Source organism: Xiphophorus couchianus, chromosome 12 (genome assembly GCF_001444195.1).
Source record: "Xiphophorus couchianus chromosome 12, X_couchianus-1.0, whole genome shotgun sequence".
NCBI lineage: Eukaryota > Metazoa > Chordata > Actinopteri > Cyprinodontiformes > Poeciliidae > Xiphophorus > Xiphophorus couchianus.
In genome coordinates this window covers 11,938,613-11,958,302 of record NC_040239.1, presented here as the reverse complement: position 1 = coordinate 11,958,302, position 19,690 = coordinate 11,938,613, and the positions used below count along the sequence as shown (strand labels likewise).

The following is a 19,690-nucleotide window of genomic DNA, read 5'->3' as shown; positions in this document are numbered from 1 at the left end:
CAATGTCTTGAAAGACCATTATAATGTATTAGTAAGAACAATATTTGCACATTTCCCGATCATTTTAGTGCTTATTCCTGCCATGAGAATGAGTTCAGTAGGAACATTTAAAATGTTTTTTTGTCGACATCTTCTGGTTGATTTATGTCACTGTGTACCTTGATTAAGTCCGTTGGTTCTGTCAAACCATTGCCAAAACAAGCTGAAAAACGAAATTCTCGTGTATTTAATTTCGAAAACAAGTTTTGATTTTTAAAACTGGCAGCTTATGTACATTTTGAGGTGTAGTTTTAGTTTTAGTAGTTGGTGATTCTGGAACTGTAAAGCTACTAGAAGAAGAAAAGAGCGGAACCATTGCTGGAGCTTGAAGATTTTACCGGACAATATTTAACGTGGCACGCTGTCATAACTACAAATCGAGGGGCTGTAAAGCTCTTTGTGGGAGCAAAGTTGCCAATCCGAGGTAGATTTTTCACGCTTTTTGTAAATTAATAACTTATGTTTCCGTGATCATCCACCAGGCAGCAGGATTATCTCTCTATGTAATGTTTATTATCATTGTTTTATCTTTGATTAGATTTCGACTAATATAGTAGTGAGTGAGTTGTTTAGGCTTGCATTTATTAACATCCTTGCCTGGAATTAAGTTATAGAAACACTAAGCCTCATTTTGAGTAATATTAGAAAGAAAACCTTCATTCCAACTGTTTTATGATATTAACATTTATATAAGTTGTTTATAAATGCACGTATGTTACATTAATGGGGCCTAATTAATGTAACTTTTTCATTCATTACTCCCAGTTAGGCTTACAAAATGGAGGAGGAGGATGATTGTCCAGAGTTGGTGCCCATTGACAGCCAGCCTGGTCCCCCAGCTCGGCAGATCCCCGTCACCATCATCACCGGCTACCTGGGTGAGATGTGGACTAAATAAGAAGATTAAAAGCTCAGACAAAGCTGCAGGACTGTTAACTCAGACCGTTTAATATCATGTAGCACCTTGGAAAAGTACTCATACCCCTTGAACATTTTTACATTTTATCATTTTATTTTATGAGATGGGCCAATAAAAAGTAATTTGTGGTTGTCCTTTTTTTTTTTTTTTTTTACTATATACAAAAAAATCTATATTCAGTCTTTGTGAAAGTTCTTTTCAAGTCTTGCCATAGATTAGGTCTGGACTATGACTGGGACAACCTAACACGTGAGCATTATTTGATTAAAACAATTCCATCGTCACACTGCCCTTATATTTAGTGTTGTCCTGCTGGAAAGTGAACCTCCTCCCCAATCTTAAGTGTTTAGCAGATTCTAAACACAGACTCTGGTTCTGAAATAATAAATATGACTGATGGGACTTGCATATGTACCATTGTGTGTGCACAAAACCTTAACATAAAATCAATTTTTTTACAGGTGCCGGGAAAACCACACTGCTGAATTATATCTTGACGGAACAACACAATAAGCGAATTGCTGTCATTCTCAATGAGTTTGGAGAAGGTAATTGAGAAGAAGTGATGTAAAACCTAACTGAAGACATATGCAGCCTGTTTAGTAGGTGGTTGAGTCACATCTTGCATTTGTGCTATGAGCAGCTAAGGTGCAAAGAAAAAAGTACGTTACTTCATTGGACTAATATAAACTAAAAAGGGATTTGTGTGTTAGGTTAGAGCAAACACAGGAGAATAAAATAGAGAAATGTCTATGATTTATACATGAATACTTATCTACAGGAAAATGCAACAGTGATTAGGAGCAGAAAGCTCACTTGTGATTCTTAATGAAGACTGAGTGATATGTTGTTTTTTCTCTTTTAAAACCTACAAAATGGTGGTTCTTTGAGAATTACAACACATTTTTTGCAGATTTTTATTAAAACTTATTTTAGTTTTTGATAGGTTATTAAACCTAATGAACTTTAGGTAGCTGAGGTACAGGCAAAAATGCCTATATGTATTATAAAGTTTACAGACCCCTGCTCTAGACAATATGAGATTTGAGTCTATGTGTTTATGGAATACACAGATAAGAAAAAATCCCGCCTTAGTAAATGGTTTTCACTGAAATGCCCTGGATGTTTAAAAACCGATAAAATATTTAGAAATGTCATTTAAGCCTTTACAGTACCTCTGTTCCCCCCCCCTGTACCTCCTTCCCCTTCCTGCAGGGAGCGCGCTTGAGAAGTCGCTGGCAGTGAGTCAGGCAGGGGAGCTGTATGAGGAGTGGCTGGAGCTGAGAAATGGCTGCCTTTGCTGCTCTGTCAAGTATGCGTTGGAAATGCACTGATAAAAATATTGACTTTTTTGTCACAAATATATTTTAACTAAAAAAAATCACATGGAAGAATAAAAATATTTATACTCTTGTTTATTAACATTAAAACATATTTTAGTTTGGTATCTCTTGTGTATGTACAGTATATCATGTGTTTTAAAAAGTGATGATACTGTGAAAGAAAAAGATGTTTACCTCTAGAATTTGTTGAAAAGTTTCTCTTAGCACATGCAGCAACAACCAACTACTTCATTCAACTTATTCAGATCTAAGTGCTCTTTTGTTAAAAAGATCTTGTGCAGCTCTTTACAGAAAATGAAAAATGCTTCTGCTAACTCTCCCTCTTAATTAGCAAACGTAGTCAAAAAATTCAGTGTCACTGCAGAGTCTGGAATTTTTTTAAAAGCAAAAAAATAAGTAATATAATAATACAATTTCAATTGCCCTTTCAAGTTGATCTTTAGTTTATTTTTGGTTGTCCACGTTTTATTTCAACTGCCCAGTTAATTACTGGAAATCTGAACTGGAAACATTTTGCAGATTCTTCATCCTCCTACTCCCCAAAATTAAATTAAAATAGTAGATTCATACCCAAAGTAGCCTACTGATCTGAATATCGGTGTATGTTTGTGTGCATGTTTGCGAGTGCAATTGCTCTGGTGGTCATTAGACTGGAAATGTGACGTATGAAATCAGTCCAGTAACTATTTTCATGTACTTACCTTAGCTCATGAGTTTAAGGAAAATAATGTAGTCATCATAGTTCTGCCTTATGGAATTAGAATATTCTGGATAAACAGTGTTACATTTTGTAAAACATTTTATCTCTCTCTACTATCAGCTAATAAAGGCATTAAGCTCACTGAAACTGATTTGAAAATATCTGTAAACTGTTAATGGGTTTTGTTTTACTTAAATTTGCTTGTTTTATTTTAAAAAAGCTGATTTCTTCAATATTGTTCAAATCAAGCCTTTTACCTGCTCATTATTATCGCTTGATTCTTTTGCTATTTTTCCTTAGGGACAACGGGCTCAAAGCCATTGAAAACCTGATGGAGAAGAAAGGAAAGTTTGACTACATCCTTTTAGAAACAACAGGACTTGCTGATCCAGGTAACGCACTTGAAGCTAAATTCAGGCAAGATGTTATAAATTTCTGTTTCCTGATTGGCTGATTGTGTTATATATAAGTGATGACCCCAGGATGCCACATTGTCCATTGAGTTCTCCATCACTGAGCTCCTATTCTAGTCTTAGTTTTCACAGTTCATATGGTCTATTTAGACATCAGTCACTTAACTTTACTGCTTTAAATGGAGCAATGTACCTGTTTATTGATCTATGGAAACCAACACCAATCTGTATCTACTTGAATGGTATGTTTTCTTGTCTTTGTTCTATGTTGATGTTTATACTATCTGAAACCATAAAAATGTTCCAGATTCAGTGATTAACTCCAAAGAGGAAAGCTTAAATTAAGAAAGCATTTAATTGCATTTATTTTAAAGGGAATGTTAGGGGTGATATGGAAGATTTTTATTTTAAGCCTGAACAAAACCTTTTTTTTACATTGTATTTTTCTTTTCCTATCAGCACTTAAAACTTTGGGTTTTCTAAAATATTCAGTTTAATACTATTATAATAAAAGATTAATTTACACATGTTACAAGATGTACAAGAGTTAAACAAAAGGGGAAAACTGTGTGTTTTCTTCATTTCAGTTAATTTTGAATCCATCTTTTACTATGTTATTTTTTTCTTTTTGTTTGTGTGTCCAAATTGATAGTTTCCCCGCATACTTTGTAAATCTCACATCAAAAGTTGGACATTTTCTGACAAGCCGAAGATCAGAGTCATGTTGCTGTGACAGCAACACCAAGGGGAATCCTGAAAAGCATCTAATTGTCCGTTCATCTCTTTGCTGCCAATCTGGAAATGAGCGTTAGGTTATTAAAGGGGGGGCATTGCGGCGTGTCGCTATGTGACAGGTGTCAGGAGGTAGTGTCACAGGCAGACACTCGCTACCCCAGCTCTCGGTCAAAACAAACAGAGTAGACTCAGACTGGGGCTGGCCTGACTCTTCTTCCTCGTCATTGGCTCTTTATGGCCCCCGACAGGCCTGTCATTGGCTCCGGCAGCGCTGTCAATCATAAAGACTCCAGGGAGGATTCTCCTCTGTTCTTTCTAGCAGGAGGTTGGATGACTTATATGAAACATGCCATTCAAAAACTGTATTTGCATTATGCATCCATCAAATATTTGCAATCATTTCTTATCCTCACCTGACAGTTTGACAAAAGTGCGAAATGGAAACAAACCAAATGTACCAGAATGACGTGAACAATTGATGGCTTCTGAAATTGCTTTTATCCAGTTTTCTGGGCTCTGCCTGAAAAAAAATAATAGTTTGGATATAGAAAATCCCAAAGTAGATTAATTTCTAAATAAGAGCAAGCAAACATCAAGTCATTTCTTTTCACTTTAAGTGAGAACAAAAGTAAATGTCATATTTTCTATCTTGCTCCAGTTGCATTTCTTCTTGCTGGTATTTTTTTTTTACATTTAGTTGAAGTATTGTTGTCCATCAAATGAAGCACAAGATGTCATTTTCATAAGTTATGGCAATTTATCTTCTTCTGTTATTTTAAAATCTAAAGCCTTAATGAATCAGGAAATAAAAATTTTGCTTCTGCCATAAATTTTAGGCCAATTTCTGTATTGATTAATATAAATCCTTTGGTTTCTGAGATAATGTGCACAAATAATTTTACACAATAACACTGGAATATTATATTAGCGTATATTTGCATATTAGCAAGGTTATGTATGAATTAGATCTCTGTACTCACTCTAGTTCAGCTTTAATCTTCCCATTTTTCCCTTCCTTTTTCCTGGTCCTAATATACTGACTCCTCTTCGCAGGAGCTGTGGCCTCCATGTTTTGGGTCGACGCAGAGCTCGGCAGTGATGTCTATTTAGATGGTGAATATCTGTTTTTGTATTTTAATTCCTTGTTTTGTGAGCCCCTGTGTTTCAACCATGTTCCTGTTGATGCGGGGTGAAGATTGAGAATCCAAAGGTAGTGCCCCATTATGCATGATCCTACGTCCACCCTGCTTAACAGCTGGTAGATCTTAAATTGGAAAACCTCACGCAGAATCATCCAAACATTGTTGCTTTACTTTACAGTTCAATATTTGTGTGAAGCTGCTAAATTTATTTGAACCTAATGGTGTCACTTTTGATGCATGTGGTTCTTTTTTTGGTCAGTATCCACTGACTTGTTAACCATACACTGGAACCATTAGAACAAGTAAAATTGAGTTGTCATAGGTGGGCCACAGTTTTAACTCAGTATTTACTACGGTACATTATACTTAGTTTGCTCTCAATTCCTACTTTTCTTGCTTATTTGCCTCATTTTGGGATGTGTGTGTGTTTGAATGAATGAGCTCAGCTGTTCTCTCTGTCCCAGCTCATTCACCAAGTCCTCTGTTCAGACTGAACTCAAAGAATCACTGACAAACCCCGAAATGGAGGTTTGGTTCAGAACAAAAAGTGTTCGATTCATGCTTTGATATTTTTTTGCTTGTCCTACTGCAGGGATTGTGACTGTCATTGATGCCAAATATGGGCTTCAGGTATGTGATGGAGATGATGTGATGTTTTAATAGTAACACAAGATAAATACTCTTTAAGCGTTCATTTGAGAGAAGATTATTCTGCTGTAAATTCTTTAGTTTAGTAGTTTTTCTGATTTTCACAATAAAACAAGAAAAAATAGCAATTTTGCCAGTTTAATCAGGCAACCTGAAAAGATTTGTTATATTTACCAGAGTGCTGTGGCAGAAAGAGCTGAAATTTTATTTTATTTGTGTATATATTTCTTTTTTTTTTTTACATCCGCAGCGGTCTGCTTAACCTCCGAGATTCTTGCATTCCCCTCCTTTCAGTGAACAAACACATCCTGCCTCTTTTGTGCTACTTAAAAGGAACAAGACAAGTGACACCCAGATAATGGGCTCTAATTTAGAGGTGTCATGCTCAGTGAAGTGACACATTTCATGGCATTTTGTGAAGCAAGATGAAGGGAATCCTGACAGATAGAAGGGAATCAAACTCATGTTGGCAGAGTAATAGATATCAGAGGAATGACCATTGCTACGGGGCTGTCATGTCCTCTTACCTACCTCTCATTGCATTTATTTTTTGATATTGATCTAAAAATACCGCCCTGCCCCCACACCTTCCTGAAATGTACCTATCTATCTAACATATTGTGTTTCTCTTGTGATGGTATGGGTTCGATAAAACAGGACTCACCTTTCTATTGAAGTTCCACTTCAAGTTGTGGATAAAAACTCCAATGGTTCAAAAATCCCAAAAGATAATCAGTGGACCTATAAAAATGACAACTAAATATTATTCTACTGAAAATAGAAGATTTTTATATAGCGAATTGACCAAACCATCCACACAACAACAAAATAACATAGACTTATTAATTAAGTTACTAAACTATGAGTTTCAAAACAAAACCTGTAAATTAATCAGGTGAGTGAGTGGGCTTATTCTGGCCCACTCACTCACCAATAAGTGAGTATATCACTTATATATAATAAATGAAATCATAACAGTGTGGCTGAGATCATCATAGTGATCTTAGTGAGTCATGCAGCCCTAATGTTCTGTTATCACAGTGTCTTGCCAAATTATTAAGACTCCTCAACCCTGTAAACATTGAACTGAGCTTGAGGTATTTTGCGAAGCAGAATGGGTTAACATTTCAACCTCTAGGTATGCTCAGCTGGTAAAGACATACTCCAATAGAGTTGCATCTGTAACTCCTGCAAATGGTGGTTCTGATTACACACATTTTTATTTGGAAAAATCTTTGAAAACAATATACCCTTGTGGTTCCACTTTATAATTTCACACTAGTTTATGTTGGTCTATCACACGAAATTCCAATTCTTTTATTTGTAGGGATGTCTCCTATAATATGGTAAAGTTAATTTTGAGAATTTGTGTGTAACATCTTTATTATTTCTTCTTTTATAGCAACTAAAAGAGGAAAAAGCAGAAGGACTTGTCAATGAAGCATCCAGGTCTGACTTCTGAAGTTTATGCATTTTTTCTCTTTTTTTCACTTTGCTGCTCTTGCTCACTAAATACTATCAATACAAACTATTAAAAAAGCAATAGTTATATTTTGGTCAAAGCTGAAAATCCTCAGTCGTTCACTTTTGAACTATTGATGGAGTGTGTCTTTCACACACCAGTGCTCTATAATGAACAGCCCTGATCCGAGTTTGAAATTCAGCTTATTAAGTTAATTTGCAAGAAATGCCAATATAAGAAAAACTCTTTTTAGCATTATACAAAAATAAGTTCAAGCATCTAGATATAAGGTTTTTGCTTTTTGTATGAAAAAAACACTAAATGTCTAATTTGCATGGTTTTTCTCTGTTTTACATATAAATAATCTTAACAGATGATATATCCCAACCATGCACTCTTTAACTCCTACCTACTTAGATAGATTTTTATATATAGTCAAAATGATGATGGTGAATTGCTGCATCAACACACTTCTGGATCATTGACTACTATTTTTCTGTTTTGCTAAGTTTAGATTCACAAAGGTGGGAGCAATTTTTTTAATTTATTTTTTACTTCATAGGAACTCAGCAAAGCTCATAGTTTAATGCTCTGTTCTCTTTCTGAACATATGACACAAACAGAACAGAAAAGAAGAACATGTTTGAGTCGCCCAGTCTGAAAAGAAACTTTGATGCCTCCTCTTAATCCATGTCTTTATGGAGAAAACCATGCTGTTTCTTTTTCAACCTACAGTATTATTCTTGGGGTTGCTCAACTCTTCTCTTCTCAGACCTTGCTACTCTTCAAAATGGGAGAGATTAGAGAACATGCTATTTAAGTCAGGCACATGCACTAAAATATTTTAATTTTTTCCTTAACTTTTAAAAAACATAGGGACGAGTTCAAAAGCTACCTTAAAACTATGAAAAAAGCCAGCTTTCAGATATTAGGTCAATTATTGCTAACAAGCGTAAAAAACAGTTTACAAACATGACTGGGCAAAACTTTATCCTGGTCCATTATTACCGCTAGAACAGTGTTTCTGAATTTTAAGAATAAAGATTTGTTGATGATAAAGGAACCTTTATCTTATTCACTCTTCTTTGCTTAATATCTTCTCAGACAGGTTGCTCTTGCTGACCTCACCATTATCAATAAGACAGATCTGGTGGAGGAGGAGGAACTGAACCAAGTTCGAGACACTGTCAGGTCCACAACTTCTTACAACCAATCCTCCATCACTGACGTGGGTTTAAAAGTAAGGCTGAGCTGTCAATTCGAACGATCGTAATTTTTCTTCTCTCACCTCAGGTCTATAAATGGTCTTGTTAAGATTTTAGAGACCCAGAGATCAAGGTGAGTCCCTTTTTTTTCAAACAAATAAAGGGTAATTCTCTGAGATGAGGTTAAGTAGCTTTTTTTGTGGTCCAACTATCCTGCTGTGTTCATCATAACTCTTGCTCAGATCTTTGTATCAAAGATGAAGCAGCTCAGACAAGGAGACGTGCACATAAGCAAACACAAACTACACCGTCCTGAGTAAACATCAACCCCACGTTGGTGTCCAGTTACCCACAAGTCTTTGCCCTCTGACCCCAGGGCCTGCAGGGTGGCTCCATGTTGAATGTGCGTACACACAAATGCGTGTGTAGCAGCCCGCAGAGGTCTAACACACTGTGGTGTAAATGAAAGGTCGGGTGTGTTTGGACTCTGTGCCGCCCTCCTGCAGAACAGATGGGTGAACAGATGAAAGGCCGTTCAGCGAGGGGTTAATTGAAACAGTATTGTGGAGGCATTTATTGTTGGTTAGTTCTCACTGTTACCTTTAAGGTTAGTTTAGGACCAAAGCTCAAATTATTCTTGTGGTTCGTTTTAAGTTTAAATGAAATGGAAGAAAACATTATCCTCTTTGCAGAGTGGATCTCTGTGACGTTCTGGATCTGCATTCATTTGACTGTCAGGACGGAGCAAAGTAAGTTTGGTTTGCCACCTTTTTATTTTACTGTTCAGAAAAATGTGTACAATTTAGTAATTTATGCACGATTTAAGCTTTACTTCCTTACAAACTACTGCAGTAATGTACTACCGGCAGTTATATATTTACTAAGGATGTCTAAATTGAAAAGTGTTCCTGATGATGATCTGACTCACTTAAGATTGGACATGTACTGACTTCTTTAAAATAATAACTTTTCACATGCACTAAAATAAGGCACTGCATTTAACATCTGCTTTTTCTGTGAAAAAAGACATCTGTGTCCATCTTTAGTAAATGTACATCTGTCTTCTACTGATGGTCTTTTCATGAAGCAGAAAACATGATTTATGAAAAAGCTACAATTCTGGGAGCTTGTTCACTCTGTTTTGACACAAGCTGAAGTGAGTCTGCTCGTAAAAATTTTCAGCTCACTTTTAATTGTGTACAGAAAAAAATGGACAGGAAAAATTGTTCTGCTGCATCATTAAACTAACTTCATCAAATTTAATAAGTAGTATTTCAGTTGCTTTCTGCACAGCGTTGTCCCCAAACTGACATCTGTCAGAGGAGAGTTGGATTTAACAAATTAGTCAGTGTGAAGATATTTGATTTTCCCTTATGTATCAACACGTCAACTTTTTCTTTTATTTACACTTAATTTGTGGGAACAAAAAGGTCTGAGAAATGCTTCACGACTAAAGAAAATGATCTATTTTGTGACTTCGGTATTTATCTTCTAAAACTATGCAACATATGAACTAATAATATGGCATTCTTGTAAAACCTGCAGGGTAAAAATATTTGTATTCCATTGTTAGCTTTTGTTACTAGTTTGTCTGACAGCAGCCTTTGATACTGCTGCTATGTTTCTCTCTAATTAACAGACTCCCTTTTTTTTTTTTTAACTGACCGTCCCCCCATCACACCGCAGGACGGTCATCATATTGTATACCCCAGCTGAATCTCATTCTCATGAATAGAATCGGTGTTCATCCCTTCATATGAATGAACCGGCCGCGGCGTTAAAGCTCCCTTAGGTGCCCCAAGCCCGTGTTTCTTGACCAGCTGCAGAGGATTAGTGCTGTGTGTGTCCACTGGCACCCAGTGAGTCCTCCTTGTCCCAACAGATAGCTCCATTCTCCCTGCCTTTTGAGCCTTGGCCCCTCCTCGTTTTTCAGCCCCATGCTGGCCGTTTGAAGCGGGCCCCCTCCCCACAGCTCTGCCTGTGTGGTACTAGCAGCACGGAGGGCTAAAGCAGCTGGACACAACATTTAACCTCCTTGTGAGGTCAGAGGGAACTGGGGTAATAGTTTGTTTGGGAGCTGTGGTCAGTATCCCAAAGGATTTAATTGCCATTTCTAAAGCGTTCGCAACTCCATTTAGGGATGTCATTAAGCATCGACACAAGTAGAGATTAAAGATGGAAGAAAAAGTTATTTTGTAGGTGGGAAATTCAAATGTTTCCATATTCCCACACCTTTTATTTTTAATTATTATAGAATTTAATTTTTAAAAAAGTAATGTATTATATGTTATTTTTTTTAACTAAGCAAGCATCTTTAATGTTAAAGGTAGTTAATAAAACATGAGTTGCAGTGTAAAACTCAAACTATCAGAAACAAAAGCTCGGTTTATCTGCTTGTTAATAAATCTAACATAGCCTAACAACTTCAAAATGTTTCTTCAAGTTGTCAGGTGTTTAAAAATAGCGTTGGATGAAATTGTTGGATGACATTTTGAAACAAGTCTATTGTCTATTTGTTTCTCTGATCTGAAAGACTCACTGAGAAGCTCCAGCTTGTGAAACAGACCAGACCACATCTGGACAAGGTTTGTTTACACCGATCTGAGTTTGCTTTGTGCATTTCTGACGGTGTTACCATATTTTTAGTTTGTTAATTTATTCCAGCACATCGTTTCCTGCAGGATAAAGGGGAATGCGCTCTCAGAGCCCTGCATTACCCCGGGGCTTCAACACTTCAGTGAAAACTCCTGCCCTGCTGTACTTTTTGTGTTGCAGTCAACTTGATGCGTGTGATGTTTTCGTGTTAAATTACAAATGGAGTCAATCTGAGCTAAAAACAACCTAAACACTGTAGCACCTTTGCTCTAGATTAGCAAGAACTCCCCAGCCACCTTAAACTTGTTTAGATATTTGTAACTTTGAAACCACAAATTTCAACCTCTCTGCAGCAAGATATTGCATTATTTTTTCCCAGTGGGGATGGTTTATTTTACATAAAACAGAATTGAAATTTATGTATTGTGCCACAATGGAGAAATTCTACTTCAGCAAATTGATAGGTGATCAAAGTAAGTAGGTTCACACAAAGATAGAATATAAAATATGTAACAACAAAATAAAGGATGAAATGCTGCACAATGAGGTCAAAATTTCAACACAAATATTATATAGTTATTAAAGAATAGCGTAGTCCAAATGTGCAACTGGGTAGGTACATTTTTTAAAAATAGCTGAGAATGTGCATGTATTTTTGAGTTTTAAAAAACAAAAAAACTTTTACAAAAAGTGACTGTGCAACAGCAGAGATATGTGGACGCCAACGGAAATGTCAAATACATGTACTGTAATACATAGGGGTATTGACATTTCTAAAGCATTTGCAACTCCATTTAGGGAAGTCATTAAGCATCGACACAAGTAGAGATTAAAGACGGAAGAAAAAGTTCTCCTGTAGGTGGGAATTTCAGATGTTTCCATACTCCCACATATCTCACTATGCAACAGCAGAGATATGTGGACGCCAACGGAAATGTCAAATACCTGTACTGTAATACATAGGGGTATTGAAATAGAGAAAATATGGATATATTATATATAATCCCAATAAAATACATAGATTTCTTTTCTTGTATTTTTGGAAAGTATGCGGAAAGTTCAGACAGAACTAAATATTTTTGTAAGGCCCTCAAAATGTTACCAGCCATCATTTTTCTGGACCTCTTTAATATTTTTTCACATAGCACCACGAGAAATGATGCTCTGCTGCAGTTAGTTGTGCTTTATACACATGAACTTTTATCACAGGATGAGGATAGACCGGGGTTATTCGGGTGGGTAAATACACCATTGTTTGTGTGTTTTCTCTCAAGTTCTTTTTCCCGCATGAAGCTCCACTGTCCCTCAGACCCCCCTGACACACGACCACACCTCCACCACCACTGCCTCCATCACACCCCTCTTTTCATGTAAATGAGAATGCCGCTTTTTCTGTTGTTATACCAAATGACAAGGAAGTGTGTAACCTCAGCACTAAAACCCAAACCGCCCCCAAATATCTGCAAGGTGTCCTTTTTAATGTTGTGAGGAAGCATCAAAGAGGGAGGGGCGAGCGTGTGTGTGAGAAAGATGCAAAGAGCAAGACACCGTCGCTCCATTTCGGGTGCCAAATGGGGCTGTGGGTTTTGACACGCTCATTGACAAAGTCCTCAGCCGGGGCGTAAAAAGTGCATCTTTTGTTCAGAGCTCACCATTAGTCTCATTAAACTGAGAACATCTTTGTAAATAAATGTTTAGCTCCTAAAAATAAGAATCCTAAGTTATTAAAGCAGCAGTGCTATTCAACAAATTCTGTATCAAATACAGATAGAGCTTTGCCTTTCATATGGAAGTATACAGTTTTATTGTCATGGTTACTATTTATGTTTTTAAAAACAACATAAATCTACCTCCATGGTATTTTTCAGGATTTCTCTACCCAGTAAATTTAATATCTTGTGGGTATAATTACTGTGATGTAACGTATTTACATATATACTGTATATACCGTATATATGCATGTATGTATATATATATATATATATGTATATATATATATATATTTTTTATTTTTTTTATTTTATCACCTACAGAGTATTTTAACTGCGACGTTTGAGGTGACGGGAGACCTCTGTGAAGATGCCCTAAATACCTTCATCCAAGTAAAGAGACAATCTATTATTCTTGTCCCTGTTGCCACTGCTAATTAGTTTTGGTACCATTACATTCTTTGAAACGTAAACACTCATTTTCCACTGTGACAGGATCTGCTTTGGGAAAAGAAGTTCTGTAACAAAGCAGGGGAACCCATGAGTGTCATCCGGTTGAAGGTTTGGCAGTACACAATAGTTCCCCGGTGGTTTTATTATCTATTAACCAGTTAGACTATTCATTTGAGGCAGCTTAATGTTTTACTTGTGACTTGTGTGTTTTCAGGGTATAGTATCATTTGCAGGCAAAGTGCACCAAGTAATGCTGCAGGGGGTCCATGAGCTATATGAGTTAAATGAGACTCCACAACTTTGGGAGGAAAACCCACACACAAACAGGCTGGTCTTTATAGGTAGGTAAGCTCACATACACACATATACACACACATCTTGATGCCTTTTTAGACATTGTTGTCAAAAAAATGTATTAAAGTCATTAATGAACTTAAAGTTGTTTTTGGGGGGATTTCAGTGAATTTATGACATGATGTTTTCGATTTTATTTCACAATAATACATTTTAGTCATTTTTCTATAGTCTTTGGCTTCCTAAAACATATCCCACAAAATCATCCTAAATGATAATTTTATTATTAGCGTTACTTTTTACACTGATTAGTGTCATTAAAGTTCGTTGTAGAATGAAGGTTGGATTTGCAGGTACATTCCCTTGCAAAAGTACACAGACCCATTTAAATGTTTTCTCATTTTATCAAGTTACAACCACAAGCTAGAATTACATTTTTATTATTGCATGAACAATATTAGCCACAGAAGCAGATAAGAGGTCTATGTTGACTCTGGAGGAGCGTTGGATCTCAGGTGGGAGAAACTGTCAGTGGGATGGATAACTGTTATTTGCTTAAAACCAAATTAAAATTTATTTTGTCATTCCAGATAAAGAGTGTGCAACACTGTAGCAAGAATGATATTCTCAAAATTGTAGAAACATTGCTACTTAAATGTTAAATTAAATGTGGCCTTCATAGAAGAATGCTGCACATCACCCTGCACAGATTATCACCATAATGAAACATGGCAGTAGCAGCATCATATTAAATACTGGTAAATCCTCTATGAAAACCTGAACTAAAGACTTGAGTCAGGTGCAGAGGTTCACTCTCCAGCAGGACAACAGCACTAATCCAAAGCTTCAAGCACTTTTTTTCTTCCATTTGACAGTTCTTCTCTACTTTTTGTCAAACTATCACAAAATTTCCCAAAATACATTGAAGTACTTTAATGTAGCAGAAATGAGAAAAGGTTTGAGGTGTGTGTTCAGTATTTTTCCAACATGATTGTGTTTTTCTTCTGCTGTCTTAAATTAATTGTTTGCCTTTACTTTAAATTGCAGGAAAGAACCTGGACAAGAACATCCTGCAGGAGATTTTTATTTCTACTGTTGTGATGGATGGAGTTAAAAAGTAGTTTTTTAAGCTCCTTTGTGAAAATCTCTGTAGTTGATTGTGTAGTAAAAAGGTGATGGCAGATTTCATAGAACTGATTATGCTTCTCAAACTCTATTTTCTTCTATGGATGACTGAATGGAAGAATAGTAAGTAAAAATGACTGCAACTACTTTAACTTGTGATATTTAATCACAACCTCTACTAAAGAAAAGGCTAGAGTAGGAAATAGTGAAAAAAATGTCTAACTCCTAAAGGATTAAAGAGAGTGATTAACATATTGCACTTTTTAAATGAGCTTGCCACTACAGTATTTACATTTCTGATACTCAATTGGACTTGTATCCATATGTCAGACTTTTATCAGTTCTGTATTTTTGAATTAATTTAAATAAAATTTTCTTCTAAATTAAGTGTTCTGTCTCTTTTTTTGTTCCAACCTCATCACTTGATAATAATGAACATGTTTTGTTCTGAAAGAAAGTTGCTCTAAATGTGACAAAAGAATGAGTTTCAGCTTTCACTTAAAATACCATCAGAAGACCAGAGAGATCTCCAGGACTATGATAAAAGCAAATCAGATGATTTCTTTGAACTAAATGGCAGGTTTTCTGTTTTATTAATAAAATAACTGCTGAGCATTCCAGCATCGATCAAGTTTAGGACTCTGGTTTGTTAAGGACTACAAGCATTTGCAGGTTTTAGTTAAATCACATACATGCATACTGGTTGCATGTTTGTGATTGCAAATAATTTCCCGCTTGCTCTTCATGGGAGCGTTGGTTTGAGAGGTCATGTGAGAAGCAGCCCTGTCACGCACAGAATAACAACAGGCCCAGTAGGAAATAGGTGGAGCCCTTCCACGTTGGTTATTTGCAATGTAGATACTTTAACAGCGTGTTTTTTATTTGTTTGTTTGTTTGTGTTTTGGGGGGGTTCTTCGTTTTTTCGTGTCGATGGCGCTGTTGGAGCTCCTTGCTTTGACGCTACCTTTTCAGCTCCGTGTTCCGAACCCGAGCCGTGTCACCGCGGAGCGCATCACGCAGCTGAACCGCATCCTTGTTAATTCTCATGCTGATGGCCTCATTAAGACCTGTTCTCTCCGCTGGCTGCAGGAAGCCCCGTCTCACGACCTTTTTCACGGTCACACCACCCGCGGGGCATCCAGAGGTGGAAAACTGAGCCCTACAGAAGGTTTCTTATCACGAGTTAGGTGTGAGTTTGTAAATCCCACTGGAACACCTCACGCTTGAATATGGTGTTTCATTTATTTATTATTATTTTAAAGAGGCAAAGCAGAGAAACTGGTTCCACGAATCCTCTTTGCAGCTATGTCTTTGATCTTAGCCTATAAAATGTAGGACAATAAAAAATGTCTTGTGTGATAACTGAATATCACGACATACATTATTCTTTATAATGGCCAAGATGTTATTTACTGGGCCCTACGGTGTGTTGTTGCATTCAATGGCAACTCCAAAGTGCAACAACATGTCACCATCGAATCACTAACACCCAGCACTTCCATCATGCTCACATCCCCCACCTCACTAATGTGGTCATTTGTAATGAAAATTTGTTACAGATAACGAAAGGGGGAAATTATTTTATTTGGGAAAGCTTAACTTGAACTTGGTTAATTTAAGACCCTACAACAGTCAATTTGTGTCATAAAATATTGTATGTTTACTTAATTCCTGAGTAGATAAACTTTTTTTTTAAATCACAACAAAGTTGTGTTTGCATCTTAATTAAATAAAAAGAAATATTGTGACACGTGGGTAATTTCAACTTGATGATTTTTCCCTTAACGGCAAAATTCTGTTCTTCTCAGCCTTCAGCATTGTTAGGCGCCCCCACATTGCTACCCTTTCCAACACTTCTGGATGCGCCTCTGTTAGTAATTACTTTCTTTCTTCGACTTGTTCCAACTATCTCCCCACTAACAGGTATCCTAAAGAATGCCTCACTCGGCCATTCTTGGGATGAAAGGACCTTTCGCACCAACCAGGCATTCCCCTCCGCCCTATCTTACTGTGGCCCCCTGCAGCGAGGGGGCTCTGATAGGTCCGAAGGATTAATGGGACTGGCCTGCAGGGCAGAAGCATCCCTGTCTATAAAACCTCTTCGCTCACTACCGCAAACCGCCTTGTGTTTAGACAGGCAGACCACAAACGCGCTTTTACGCACGACGCACCGTTACGCTTGTTTTGGCATACAAAGTTTAGGCGCGACTATGATTCTGTCCGGTGAATCTGAGGCGCCTCGCCAAACTAGACTGTCTGTGGAAGAGCACGAAATTGATATAGTGGGCGGTGAAGAGCCTGTCCACCCGCTGGTGTTCCGGACCGAGTGCTCCACGGACGCTGGATTTTCGACAGAATCTGGTGCTGAGTTTGACTCCTCAGAGCCCGATTCCTCTGGGGAAAGCGAGAGCAGCTTCAGCACGGACGCTCCGACGCCCAGGAAGGCTCAGAGTGGCTCGGTAAAGCCTCCGTACTCCTACATCGCCCTCATCACCATGGCCATCCTGCAGAGCCCACTGAAGAAGCTGACGCTGAGCAGCATCTGCGACTTCATCAGCAACAAGTTTCCCTACTACAGGGAGAAGTTCCCAGCTTGGCAGAACTCCATCAGACACAACCTCTCTCTCAATGACTGTTTCATCAAGATCCCAAGGGAGCCCGGGAACCCGGGGAAAGGTAACTACTGGTCTCTGGACCCTGCGTCTGAGGATATGTTTGACAACGGCAGCTTCCTGCGCAGGAGAAAGCGATTCAAGAGGAACCAGCCGGAATTCAGCAGAGACGGATTGTTTTACTCTAACCTGAGCAGCTACAGGCCGTACGGACAGCCGTATAGCGCACAGGGGCAGGTAAATCTCATACCCGCTGCTCCTGCTCGGTACATACCCCTTCAGGATGGCACTATGATGCCCCCTTCTTCTTACCATCTTTTACCGCTTGCTCTAAACGCTAACGGGAAACGCAGCGGGCCTAAAGACTCCAGAGCGCAGCCGTGCGTAACAGAGCCAAAGTCTGGCGCTCAAGCAAAGTGCTCATTCAGCATCGACAGCATCATGAGCAGACCATCTCCCAGCGGTGCACAAAACCCACATCCATCCCACTCTCTTGACGGCGGCCTTGGATTTGGCCATCTGATGTCATACCCGGCATCCCGTTTGGTACCAGCGCTCCTGCAGCCTTTAAAGACTCCCCTATACTACAGGCCTGCAATGCCGAGCACTGCTCCTTTAATAAACGAGCATCTCCTACGTTCTGTCACTCAATGCTGAGGCCGCCTGAGACACTTTACAGTCTGTTTTTTTTTTGTCTGTTTCTTAAAGAAATATTTTGGTTGCATGATATTTATGTGCTTTACCTGTAGCTTTAAAGGGAGTAATGTAAATAAGAAGAGTGGTAATATATCTGTGATATTGGATGGTGATACAAAAGAGCCGTTTTATTGTTTTCCTACCAATTAGGGTGTCAAAATAAATGTTTGAGAAGTATGTTTTGGTTTCGTGATGATTTGGAAAAAAAACAAATATGAAATTTGGATTTTAAAAAAAAACACCTGTAAAAGTGTATTTATAATTAAAATGTTCTTGTTTCATAAAATATTTTTCTGAGTTGGTTTTTTCTTGGTTGATGTGGAAAAAAGAGAGAAAAGTTAGAAATATATTTGTTGTGTTTACTACTTTAGAATGTAGTAGCAATGACCAAATATAAAACACATACAGAGGCCTACTCATAAACAAAAACATACATAGTAAAAACGACACAGTTAAATATCAAAAAATATTTCCAAACGCAAATAAGGTGGAGTTTGAAATACAAAAATGAAAAAAAGAAATAACTGAAGTTGGTGCTTTCATGCTTTTATGCTAAAGAAGTAACAGAAACATTAATAAACAATTTTAACCTGCATCCTGGCTACACAGGTTGTTAGATTTCCGTTATGTCTTTACCAGCCTTTTCTTAAAGTTTTAGCTGCCATCCTTCTTTTTTTTTTTTTACTTTATATGTCAATAATCCAGCGTAGTGCAAGATTTGTATAAATTCTTTTGTTTTGTTTAGGTTTCATGAAATCATTTAGCCAATATGAAGAATGCATCTTTATTTGAACAGAAAAAAAGATGCACTTCTTCTAAGCGTCCACTAGGCAGCACTGTTTCTTAAAACAGATGCATAGATTTGAAGATGAGCGGCGAGGTTACAAATAAAAAAATAAAAATTATAAATAAAAAGGCTGTTGCATTAACTTTTACAGAAGTGAATGACATAAAATAATTAAAACAGCTATATTCCTCACTGTTAGATCATCACGCCTTGCGGACTGTTATATTCTCCCACACATATTTTGAGGTTGAACAACTTCTTGGGTGCTCACTCTGTCTGTCTAACTTACATTTATCTACATCTGAGAGTTTATTTAAACCAAAATATCACAGTGAAAATGACTTATTTGTGTTGATGGTGGTTCTTTATTATTCTTGCTATCTGTCAGTCCTTTAGGAGATAAGTAACCCAGATGTCTTAACTGTTAAGGAAGCTACTGTATGTTTGACTATTTATTTAAAAAATTATTGAAATATTGGCAAGGTATACTCATCTATTATTAGCTGTAAAACTGCAAAATTTCTGCAAAGAAATATTCACTCAAATCTAAGTAACAAGTATTTACATTTTTATAGGCGTAAGTGGTTCTTGGATGAGTGCTGTCCTGGGGAAGTCCCTTCCTCTACATTCAAACACTACACACAACCAGCTACACTGATCTCACCACCAAAGGAGCTCTACCCAACAATAATAAATGAAACTATGTTTCAAACATCTGCAAACAGTGAAGAATAGATCAATCCAAATGCCAAAAGAGCTCTTAAAAGGCTAGTTTTGTGTTTTAACAATAGAATACAGGACTAATAAATATTA

General features: G+C 37.3%; 2 protein-coding genes across 6 annotated transcripts; both read left to right on the top strand.

Annotated features, from left to right (window-relative positions):
- Window positions 1–325: 325 nt before the first annotated feature.
- Window positions 326–15,169, top strand: cbwd (COBW domain containing). 5 transcript variants are annotated; one of them, XM_028034789.1, is made up of 16 exons: window positions 326–463; window positions 805–917; window positions 1,420–1,506; window positions 2,174–2,270; window positions 3,302–3,393; window positions 5,203–5,262; window positions 5,884–5,921; window positions 7,342–7,388; window positions 8,506–8,592; window positions 8,695–8,739; window positions 9,299–9,355; window positions 11,140–11,191; window positions 13,235–13,303; window positions 13,406–13,471; window positions 13,578–13,704; window positions 14,705–15,169. In XM_028034789.1, exons 2-16 carry the CDS (start codon window positions 818–820, stop codon window positions 14,776–14,778), a joined length of 1,098 nt encoding a protein of 365 aa, XP_027890590.1. In that variant the 5' UTR covers window positions 326–463; window positions 805–817; the 3' UTR covers window positions 14,779–15,169. The 5 variants fall into 5 exon arrangements, 4 of the variants coding, with proteins under 4 accessions (XP_027890590.1, XP_027890593.1, XP_027890592.1 ...); XM_028034790.1 differs by having other exon boundaries at window positions 382–463; window positions 809–917; XR_003597667.1 differs by lacking the exons at window positions 13,578–13,704; window positions 14,705–15,169 and adding an exon at window positions 12,476–12,571.
- Window positions 15,170–15,712: 543 nt separating this feature from the next.
- foxd5 (forkhead box D5) lies at window positions 15,713–18,234 on the top strand. Its single transcript, XM_028033543.1, has 2 exons — window positions 15,713–15,926; window positions 16,706–18,234. Exons 1-2 carry the CDS (start codon window positions 15,713–15,715, stop codon window positions 18,049–18,051), a joined length of 1,560 nt encoding a protein of 519 aa, XP_027889344.1. The 3' UTR covers window positions 18,052–18,234.
- The last annotated feature ends 1,456 nt before the right edge of the window (window positions 18,235–19,690 follow it).